The 12,035-nt window shown below is 40.0% G+C and overlaps 1 protein-coding gene across 5 annotated transcripts in view; it reads left to right on the top strand.

Annotated features, from left to right (window-relative positions):
* The window catches only part of BGAL17 (beta-galactosidase 17), a 434,395-nt gene that overhangs the window by 95,818 nt on the left and 326,542 nt on the right, over positions 1 to 12,035 (top strand). For all 5 annotated transcript variants that reach the window (XM_089411528.1, XM_089411525.1, XM_089411523.1 and 2 more), the window contains one exon: positions 4,894 to 5,089. In XM_089411528.1, coding sequence (XP_089267654.1) covers positions 4,894 to 5,089 — 196 coding nt within the window. The remainder of the gene's footprint in view (positions 1 to 4,893; positions 5,090 to 12,035) is intronic.

Genomic DNA, 12,035 nt, shown 5'->3' with positions numbered 1-12,035 from the left:
TCAACCGAAGCAGAGTATCGGGGAGCAGTTAAGGCCGCCTGTGAGGCAGTTTGGCTTCGTCGTATGCTTGCAGATATGCATGTTTTTCAGACAGGGCCTACTTCTTTGTTTTGTGATAATCAGGGAGTGCTCAAACTTGCCAAGAATCCTGTCTTTCATGAACGAACAAAGCATGTGGAAACTCACTGCCACTACATTCGACAGCTGGTTGAAGACGGCTCAGTTCAGTTGCACTATGTTCCCACCGCAGAGCAGCCCGCCGATATTTTTACCAAGCCTCTTGGTCCTGATAAATTTGTAAAATTTCGCGGGTCTATTGGTGTTGTAAATAGATTAAGCATTAAGGGAGGGTATTAGAATATATCTCTATATCTCTATTTAGTAATGCTCAGTCTTTTAGATGTTTCTATTCTTATTCTTTTAGCAGTTTCTTAGATGAAACTGTTTTGTTCGATATTCTACATAGAAACCTGATGTTTCTATTCTTGTAAATATCTTTGTATTATCATTGAGCTGTTTGCTCCATGTGAATTAATTCATTGAACATTCTTTTAAATTTATTATCCTTCTTAGCTTGCTTTAGGGACATTTGCTTATATGGTTGTAGCCGTAGGAATACCCAATCACCTACATCAAAACTTCTTTCACTGCGATGTTGATCTGCCTGTTGTTTCATTCTATTTTGTGCCAACACGAGGTTATCCTTTAAGAGTTGGAGGACTTCTTGTTGATGTTCGATGTGATGTTCCACTGCCTGAACCTTATAATTTTCTCTTAAATATGATGTGATGGATGGTGGTTGATACCCATAAAGTGCCATAAATGGGGTCATTTTTGTTGCTGTATGGAAGGAAGTGTTATACCACCATTCAGCCAGAGGCAACCATTTGACCCATTGTGTCTGTTTATCAGATGCAAAGCAACGAAGATATCCTTCCAAACATTTGTTTACTATCTTAGTTTGCCCATCAGATTGAGGATGATAAGATGAGCTATGAGCTAACTGAGTAACAAGACAAGAAAATAATTCTGTCCAAAAATTTCCAGTGAAAATGGGATCTTTGTCACTTACAATAATCTTTGGGTTTCCATGTAGCTTTTGAACTGTTTCCATAAATGCAGTAGAAACTGCACTGGCTTTAAATGGATGTGACAATGCACAAAAGTGTGCGTACTTGGTAAGTCTGTCAATTACCACCATGATGACACTCTTTCCCTCAGACTTGGGTAAACCTGTGATAAAATCCATTGAAACCTCCTCCCAACGTTGGCTTGGAATGGATAAAGGTTGTAATAGACCCGGTGTCTTAATTGTTCCAACTTTATTTTGTTGGCAAACCAAACATTCCGCCACAAACTTTTGAATATCTGATTTAAGGCCATCCCAAAAAAATTCCTTCTTAACCCTGTGGTAAGTTTTTAAAAATCCTGAGTGCCCTCCTAAGGGAGAAGTGTGCAATTCCATAAGAATCTTTTGTTTTAGTTGGGAATTCTTACAGAGGTATAAGAGATCTTTGTACCATAACGAATCATTTTGCCAGCTAAATGTATCAGAAGTACTGGAATCTTGTTGTAGCTTTCGAATAAGTGCCCACATTTCTTCGTCATTCTTCCATTCCTCCCTTGCTTCGTTTATCCAATCTAGTTGGATAATAGAAATGGCACACAACAATGCTTCCACATCCTCATCCTTTCTTGAGAGTGCATCTGCCACCACAATTTGCTTCCCTTTTTTGTAGATGATTTCAAAGTCATAACCCAACATCTTTGTGACCCACTTTTGTTGCTCTTCAGAGGATAATCTTTGTTCTAAAAAGTCTTTAAGGCTATCATGATCCGTTTTTACCTTGAAGTGTCTTCCCATTAGGTAGGGTTGCCATTTCTTAAGTGCATGGAGTATTGCCAACATTTCCTTTTCATAAATAGCTTTTCTTAAAAACTTTCCCTTGATTGGACGACTTTCAAAAGCAATGGGTCTTTCATCTTGCATTAGAACAGCACCAATTCCATTTCCTGAAGCATCACATTCTACAATAAAGGTTTTTGTGAAGTCTGGTGTAGCTAAGACCGTTGCTTGGCACATTGCCTCTTTAAGATGTTCAAAGGCCTTTGTTGCTTCCGGAGTCCATGAAAATGAATCTTTCTTCAATAATGTTGTTAGAGGTGCTGCTATTCTCCCATAATTTTTAACAAACTTGCGATAATACCCTGTCAACCCAAGAAATCCTCGCAGATGCTTTATGGATGTGGGGATTTTCCATTCCTTAATGGCTTTAATTTTTCTAGGGTCTACCTTAACTCCTTCATGAGATACAATATGACCCAAATATTCCACCTCCTGGACTCCAAAGAAACATTTGGATCTTTTTGCATATAATTGTTTCTCTTCCAATAGTTGTAGCGCCCTGTCAACATGTTCAACATGATCCTTCCAAGACTTGCTGTAGATTAGTATATCATCGAAAAATACTAACACAAATTTTCTAAGGAATGGTTTGAAAATTGAATTCATCAAACCTTGAAATGTTGAAGGTGCATTGGTAAGGCCAAAAGGCATGACCAAAAATTCATAATGACCCTCATGAGTTCTAAATGCTGTTTTCAGAATGTCTTCAGTCTTCATTCTGATTTGATGATATCCCGAACGAAGATCCAACTTGGTGAAGTAAATTGATCCATGCAATTCATCCAGTAATTCATCATTGACAGGAATGGTGAACTTATCTTTAATAGTGAGCTTGTTGAGCTCCCTATAATCCGGACACATGCGCCATGATCCATCCTTCTTGTGCACCAATACTACTGGAGCTGAGAAAAAACTTTGACTAGGTTGAATTATACGAGCCTCTAGCATTTCTGCAACCATACGTTCAATTTCATTCTTTTGGGCATAGGGATATCTGTACGGCCTTATGTTTGGAGGAACACTTCCTGGAATCAAATGAATAGCATGATCATGATCACGAATAGATGGGAGACCTTTGGGAATCTCAAATACCTTGGAATGATTGTCCAAGACTTTTTGGAGATCTGGAGAAATAGATGATTTCGATGTGGAAACATCTAGCGAACATAATTGTGGAAACCCTAGAATCCATCTTAGCTTCCACGTCAATCATCTTAACTTCTACACCTTTCTTTAAACAGTCCATCTTAGCTTCTACACCTTTCTTTAAACCATCCATCTTAGATTCTGTTCCTTTTTGTGCAAGGGACAGTTGTTGCACTTGGTCTTGTAATTTTGATATATCATGTTGCATTTCTTCCTCTTCTTCATGAGTCATGCTAGAGCTTTCAGGTTCCTTACTAGGTGTTTGCATTTTCTTTCCTCAGGGCATCAGTTACCGATAATAATGCTCTACTATGCCCTTTGAATTCCTTCAAAATAAATTTTCAAACCAAGCTTAAGCAAAAATTTAAGAAAATCTACACACCTTTTTTCACTTTGTAGGAGCTTGATATTGCCTCTGATGTATCTCTGTACTTTCCAATCATCTAGTTCTGAATTTGTGATCTGTAGTAGCCCTCTGTGTCCTCTTTCCAATGCCACAAGTCTGACCCAAATTGGATTATCCAAGGAAGAGTTATGTGAAATCTCCCACAGTGATTTGCTTTTAGACTAGTTCAGTAGAGCAAACTTGTACGACGTGCCATGAGTCACTGTTTCAACCTTTGGATCTGAAACACGTATACAAGAAACTACAACCCGTCCTCTTTCTGTAGCTTCTTACGAAATTTCAATCCGATCCCCAGAGAGAAAGTTATGACGATTTTCCCCAGGTCACCTGTTTTGAATGTAATTCAGGAGTCTGCAAAAAGACCAACTTCCTCAGATCATATCTCCGCAAATATTGCGCGAAATGCTCTGAAATTCGGACCCAAGGTTCAGCGCGATTTCTTCTCAAATGGGTTTTTTTTTGCGACTTCTGAAACATCCCAGAAAAAAAGTTATAGCGAAAATGCCACGATGACCTGTTTGGAGCAGCGAAACCCTAGAATCCAAAGCTCTGATACCAAATATTATGAAACTAGCTCAAGAAAAGATATAAAAGATAGATCAACGCCTTATAATTCAGCCTCTTCGAGGGGGCAACCTCCTTTACATTACATAAATGAACAATTCTTGGATGATTCAAATGACAAAACCTCCTTTCTATATATAGGAGTCTATGGAGTCACAATATAATCCAGCCGACCTAACAATAATAATATAAAACCACAAAAATAACAATAGAGGGATTCTATGGGGCACAGAAATAACAATATGGGGGTAATAGGGGCACAACAATATAAATAAGGGGTATAACTACAATAGTAATGGGGTAATCACTAGTATTATAGGGACCCAACAGATCCTCCCGAAGGGATCAGTTCCTGCCAACACAACCACGGAGCCTGACCCCAAGAGTGTCGAGAGAATTGAACTTGTGACCTCTCAATAACAAAGGTGCTTTAACAACAAGAACTCGATCAATTGAGCTAAAACTCCTGGCTAACAAAGTTGAATTCTTTAAACACATTTTTGTTTCTTCTAGGAAAGGATTCATTTTCAATTCTTTAGATTTGAATTTAATGTTCGCTTCAATTGCTCTTGCCCTTACTAAAAATTGATTGCTTTCTTGTTTATTATAGTAAATCTAAAATAGATATTATTGTTCTCCTTTAGATATCTTAACCAGCATTTTTGAATGGAAATAAAATAAATAATTCTAGAGAGTATGCACATGTGATTCTATTTTGGGATTATGCATTCAATGCAAATATGTGATTGCATAACCTCATTACATGGCAAATGGATTAGAACTTTTAATTGTCAATTAGAACATTGCATGTGGACATTACATACGTCGAAGTTTAATCTTGCTTAGTTTCATAACCTGTTTCTGTTTGCAGTATTGGGAGGATAGATTATTAAGAGCAAAAGCTTTGGGATTAAATGCCATACAAACGTACGTACCATGGAATCTACATGAGCCAATACCTGGGAAACTGAATTTTGATGGTATTGCAGATGTTGAATCGTTTCTCAAGCTTGCACACAAGTTAAATATTCTTGTTATGCTTCGTACCGGGCCATATGTTTGTGCAGGTAGTAATCAAGCACCAAGAGATACTTTTATCTTACATAAACATGGTTAGTAACTGTAAGACACATCACAGATTTCGGTTTGGCTAGAAATCTTGAAAGTTGAAATAAGAATGGAGTGTTGCAAAACTAAGGTACCTGGTTTTGTTTTAATGATTTAATGGAACATTAGGAAAGTTCAATGTATATTGCCTTTTTTTTCGAAAGGCTTCTAAGATGTGCACTTTCCTTTATTTGTTTTAAAGTTTCATATAAATAGATCGATATGTTGGTAAAAGTCTGAATATATTGTGTAGAGTGCACATCAGTTCATAGGTTTCAAACAAATACCATATATGTCAAAATCTACCAAGTCAATGACGAAATCGTATGTTTTTGTTTAAATCACTAGTTATGAACATAAGAAGCAAACTAAACTAGTCTAAAAATGACACTGCATTTTAATGCCTTTTATGTGTTGTTTCTTAGTTAGGTGATAGGTCTTTTACATGTAACCTGAGAAGTGCAGCCTAATTATAGATTTATCAATTTTAGGAACTAGATGTCAAAAAATAGAAATAGGCTGAGTCTTAGTTATTGGATTCACGGATAGTACCTATAGTTAAACAATGCTAATTGGGTTCATAGCAAGTCTGCTCTCTTAAGATGCTCTGTACTCAATGAATGGGCAGAGTAGCGTATTTGTGCACAAAAATATTTGTATTTGAATGACATCTACGTAGTAATTCTGCTGGTTGATTTGGCTTGTGTGCTTACAGGCTAACATAACATCTATTACTCACAGTGTCTTTACTTAGTAGTGTTTCAATGGCTAAGCTTCAATATTATTCATGGTTTGCTTACTTATTTTTTTTATCAATGTTGTACCGTGTTTAGCATTTTTACTTTCACGTGATGATACTTATGTTACAAAGAATTTGGTTTTGGATAAATGGACTAATTTTTATTGCATGCCACTGATTTCTTGTTAAAATTATGCATGCCTTCTGATTAATGGATTGCCACTATGATCTGATGTACTCTTGGATTTATGGTCTGTCTGAGCAATTGCAGTAGCTGCTTCCAGGTAGAGCATGGGGGTTTCCTTTTCGTGGCCTTTCTAGCAATAACTGCTTTTCTTTTCTCTCTTCTTCAAAATCTTATTCCACAGTTTTTTGTTATACATTTTACATTGGTTTAGTTTATTTTGTCACTGTAATCTTTACATCCCACTAAACAGACCATCTATATTTTGGTGTAGAAGTAATGTTATTTGAAGTGGGTCAATCTCCTTCTCTTCACTACCAAAGTTCTTTCTTTTCTTCATAGGACATAAACACATAATTCAGATTTTTTTGCTTAAGCTTCAGTCATTGCTTTGCAAAGGTCAATCGGATCAGGAACTTTTAATGTCATAGATGTGTTCTGTTGGAGGTCTTTTCCATAGGACTAACACTTGGTTTCTGGTTGGCAATTACACTTTTTGTGAAGCCCATACTCTTGAGCAGGAGGCCTCTGGGATCATATTCTGGAGTCCAAGTTGTTTAAGGTGATGTTTGAACATTGGGATGCCAGGGCCCTTTTGGAGAGATTGGGGGTGGAGTTTTGGTTGTTGGTTGCTGCAGTATGATTCCTGTCATTTGTACACAGTTCTTCATTTGAGTCATCCTTTTTCTCCAACTTTAATACTCATTGGTTAATAAGACCATACTCTTGAGAAAGGGGCCTCCTGGATCCTATTCTAGTGTCCAAGTTGTTTAAATTGAACATTAGGATGCTAGGGTCCTTTTGGTGGGATTGGGGCTGGAGTTTTGGTCATAGGTTGTTGCAATATATATCCCATCATTTGTACTCCGTTCTTCATTTCTATCATCCTCTTTCTTCGGTTCTAATACTCATTGTGTAACGAAGTACCCAGAGGAGTGTTGGGTGTGGCATCTGCAGAGTCTATGGACTATATGGCTTTCTTACAAGTTGAGGATGTTTACTTGACTTGTCATTTATAGGGGAAGCTGTCTAAGGTTAAGTTAGCCACGACTGGTCTATTGGATGGCCTATGTCGTAATGAACCATTGCTTATTATAGGGAACACTAGAATATTAGCGTGCACACGATGCATCCATATGATAGCTACATATGCATGAATCGTATGTATTGCACTAGTATACATACTGGTTAATATTGAAAAATGTTTAAGTTTTGGGTAATGAATTGGTTATCAAAGTAAATTCCAGTGAAGCACCACCCATATAAGACCCGCGAGTACCCATGGGTCTTCGCTGGTTCTATAGCGAGTTGGGTCACTTGCATACAACCCGCACTTAAGACCTGGACTGGACGGGTATTTAATTAATCCTGACTACCTGTATAAGATCCGTGGGTTTGCCATAAGATTCGCATCAGACCCTTATAAGACCCGTCGAAGGGGTGTTGTCACCCAGTAAGAATAGACTCTTCAAATTTGTTTTTGTTTTGTTTTGTTTTTTGTTTTTTGTTTTTCTTTCTAATTTCTAATTTTTAATTTTATTTTAATCCGGGAAGAAAATATCGTAATTTCTATTAATTTGTTGAAAATTACATGCTGTAAATGCCATAGGCATATGCAAATACTGTGACTGTAGTCCGTTGTTTGGAGTTATGAACTGTAAGTTCTACAAAAAGACCCTGTTGGGTGTGCTAGTGTTTGCTGTACATATATAAATAATTACATATTCAAAAATTCACCAGTGGTGATTGCTGTTCTGTTGCCAAAATGTGATAATTACATAATAGAAAAACTGTGAAAAAACAGATAAAGACTTCTGATATTAGGGTCTGTCTGCCCTCCAAAGTTCCTGATCCATATATGGTCTGTGGAAGAACTGATAGGTCTGCTCAGGTGTGTGCTCTGTGATCATCCATTCTCCTCGAGGACGATGCGTTGCCTCTTTCGATAGCTTGTCCGCACCTTCATTACGCTCCCTGTAAATATGAGTGCATGAAATGTGATCAAAATGTGTTTTGAGAAAAACAATATCATCCAAAATAGTTCTGAGAGTATATGCATGGCAAGTTGTTGTGTTGTTGAACCAGTTTATGACTATTTTGGAATCTCCAAAAATTTGTATGTGTCTGCACCGTTTGAGGATTGTAAAATGTAAAAGATGTCGGAGAGTAAGCAGCTCTGCAAAATTATTTGTACCCTCTCCCAACCCCATGCAAATGTGAAAGTAATGTGTGTTTGATAGATAAAGTATAATACCACCTCCACATCCGTGTACTTGTGCAACCCCATCAAAGTATGCCGAGGGGTGTGCTTTGTCAATCAGTCCCTGTGTGATGTTCCGAGTTCTAAAAACTTGTTCATCTGCAGGGATATCCCCATAGCTCGAACAATTTTTTGGAGGAATCGGGACCAGATTATATTCTGGCCCCTAAAAATAATGTTATTCTGACACATCCATATGTGCCAATTGACCAGAAGTGGTAGATTCCTAGATCTCAGCTCAGTTGTAGCTTCCCACCATCTTTCCCAGGCATTTGGGATATCAACCCCACTCCAGGAATGCTTGATACTTAGTGTGTGCCGGAATTGAGACCAGAGAAATTGGGAAGTGGGGCAAGTGAGGAATAAATGGTGATTTGCTTCCTCCTCGGCATGGCATAAAACACACCAAGTCGGACCTGGGAAAGCCCGTTTTCTGAGATTTGCTCCTGTAGGTGTTTTATCCATTATGATGTTCCACATCAGTAATTTTGTGCGCGGAGGGGCTTTTAACTTCCAAAGATGGCTCCACCAGCTCATCAGTCTGTCCGGCTTGTGCTCAACATGTATGATATCATACCCTTGCTTGGAGGAGTAGTGCCCATTCTTAGTATATCCCCAGATCAATTCGTCCTCCTCTTCTCTTAGGCGCACATGGGATTCTGTTAAAGTCTGCAGAAAAAATCTCCACTGTCTTTTCCATTGATCTAGGATATTCCATGCCTCTCCTGTGTGCCATGCTTGCTGGAAGATGGTAGAGTTACGAGGGTCTCCGAGATGTGAGATGAAAAGGACACCATTGTGGTTTAGAAGTGTGATTAGTTCCTGTGGGAGTTGGTAGGCATTTCCGCTGCCAATCCAAGGATCAATCCCGATCCGGACTGACTCACCATTCCCAATCCTCCAGATAAGGCCCCTTTTAATGATGGGAAGGGTGTTGGTTACTGCCCTCCAGATAACTGATATACCTTTCCTATTCCATGTAGGACGCCTTAGCCAATCTAGTATTGTGCTAGGCCAAATGTATTTGTGGATGACCACCTCCGACCAAAGACTCTTGTGCTTTAGGAGGAGCCAACCTTGTTTTGCAGCCAAAGCTTGTGCAAAAGCCGGGAGGTGCTTTAGACCCCAACCGCCCCATTTTTTGGGGGTTGTAATCCGGCTCCATTTGACCCACGCAAAAGGCTTTCCTTCTTTCTATCCCTTCCACAGGAAATGGTTGCAGACTCGTTGGATCCTATGCAGAATCCCCAGGGGGATCCAGGCCAAGGACATCCAAAAGACTGGGGTTGCTTCTAGTACTGCTTTTATGAGCACTAGTCTTCCGGCTTTGGATAGTAAGCGATGACTCCAGATATTTAATCTTTTTTCCACCTTTGAGATCAGCTAGGTCCAATCTGCGATCTTGTAACTATCTGCTTTAATCCTGAATCCCAAGTACTTCAGACTGTCCTGCAGAGCCAAGATTTGGTAGGGGAAATTTTGAAGGGCTAGTTGAGATTCTTGTTGAGTGCAATCAGAGAAGGATATAGTGGATTTTGCCCTATTTATTTCCATTCTTGTAGCAGCACTGAAAAGTTTTAATATCTCTGTGAGAGTGATGATGTCCTGAATACCCCCATTAAGGAAAATGAGTATATCATCAACAAAAAATAGATGAGTTAAAAGGCATTGATCAGTGATCTTGAGGCCCCAGAGTCTCCCAACTCGCTTCTCAGTTGCAATAAGTCTGCTTAGGCCTTCCATAACCAGAAGGAATAGTAGGGGGATAAGGGGAAACCCTGCTTGATTCCCCGCTCCGCTTGAAAGGAATGGGAGGCTGACCCATTTATAAGGATTGCAAAAGAAACTGATGTAATACATCCCATAATCCATCTGATAAACTCCGGAGGGAAACCCAGGTGGGTGAGTATCATCCTTAAATATAACCAGCTAACCTTGTCAAAGGCCTTTGAGAGGTCGATTTTGAGCGCCACCCCTTTTAGATTCTTCAGCTTAATGGAGTGGAGGGCCTCTTGGGCAGAACCAATGGCTTCATGAATATGTCTATTTTGGAGGAAGGCGAATTTCTCCTGAGATATGTGTTCAGATAGGATCGACTTGATGTGATTTGCTATAATCTTTGCAATAATTTTGTAGAGACAGTTGTAGAGGGATATAGGGCGAAAGTCATTGAAGGAGGTAGGGGAGTCTGTCTTGGGAATGAGGGCAATAAACGTGGAGTTTATGGGGGCATATATGCAGCCTAGAGTCCGACTTTCTTCCACCACTCCAAGCAGGTCTAGTCCAATGATATCAAAGAAAGCAATAAAGAATTCCACAGGCCAACCATCCGGTCCCGAACTTTTGTCCTTCTTGAACCACTTGAGAGTGCTTTCTAATTCCCCCATGGAGACAGGTTTTATAAGGTCCTCCATCCCATCCGGTTCCACAAACCCAGGGAAATGGCCAACAATGTTAATGATTTCAGCAATAGAAGTGGCATGGGGGGCTTTGAAGAGCTGCTTGAAGTGAGAGATACCAAGAAGGGTGAGCTGAGAGTGAGTGTTGGCTATCTGGTCCTGGTCCGAGGGCATCTGCCAGATTGTATTGCTGGCTTTTCTTCCATTTGCGAATTTATGGAAGAATTTTGTGTTACCATCCCCCGCTTGGAGCCAGATTGCTCTGCTTCTGAGTCTCCACATTTCTTCTCGGTTAAGGAGGATCTTGGATCGGTGGATAAGTAGCCAAGCCCACTATCATCTGTTAAGGAGGCCAACTGTGCTTCGATGTCCGCAAGGGATTGGTCATCCCTAGCTTTTTTCCTTTTTGTCCATTCAATAGTTAATCTCTTAAGTTGTTTCAGGTTGCTGCAGAAACCTGCAGCCTTCCTTTGGTCCTTGAAAGGAGGCTGGGCTTGCCAGAAATCCGTAACCAACTTAATATATTCAGGGTCCTTTAACCAAGTAGAGTTAAATTTGAAAGGTGCCCTGGGTTTTCTAGAAGAGCCAGCCACTTCCAAGAAGATGGGAGAGTGATCTGAAATACCCCCCGAGCCCACCCATTGCCTGTAGATGGAGAGGGTATGGAGAAGGTCTTCTTGAATGAGATATCTGTCAAGCCTTCTACCAAGGGCAGCTTCGCCAGTCCGTCTGTTATGCCATGTTGGCATCTTCTTATTCATGGGCACATCTATGAGCCCATATTGATCCAGGAGGGAGCTCAGCTGATCAGAGAGAGGGTCTAGCTGCAAGTGATGCCCCCAGGATTCCTCATGTCCAATGGAGAAATTCAGGTCTCCCCCTAGAATTGTGGCATTGTTGATCAAGGGATTTTCCAGAAAGGGTTGCCAAAAAGCAAGTCTGTTTTGGTTTGGGGCATAGATATTAATGATGCAAAGCTGTTTGCCTAATTCAGCTGAGAAAATGTCCATGCCCAGGAAACCCTAGCCTCCCCAAGAAGATATCATCCTTATAGATTGAGGATTTATCCCAATGGCTAAGCCCCCAGATCTGCCTGCTGCATCCAGGGCTTGGAAGTGCCAGCCGGGTAAGATGGCTTGAAGGATCCTAACAATCTGTTCAGAAGGCCCTAGGGTTTCCTGAAGAAGAATCATGTCATAGGGAGTACAATGCAAGAGTCACTTGAGGGCCAGTTTTTTGGGGGGGCTAGCCAAGCCCCTACAGTTGAAAGAGAGCCATATCACCAGGGAACGATGTCAAGGGTGTCAGATGCTCTAAGTGCCCT

The sequence above is a fragment of the Pinus tabuliformis genome, chromosome 3_1, assembly GCF_031772625.1.
Source record: "Pinus tabuliformis cultivar Carrire ecotype Pingquan chromosome 3_1, CPIR1, whole genome shotgun sequence".
NCBI classification, from domain to species: Eukaryota; Viridiplantae; Streptophyta; class Pinopsida; order Pinales; family Pinaceae; genus Pinus; species Pinus tabuliformis.
Note: the sequence above shows the minus strand (reverse complement) of the source record. Positions and strands in the feature narration are given on the sequence as shown.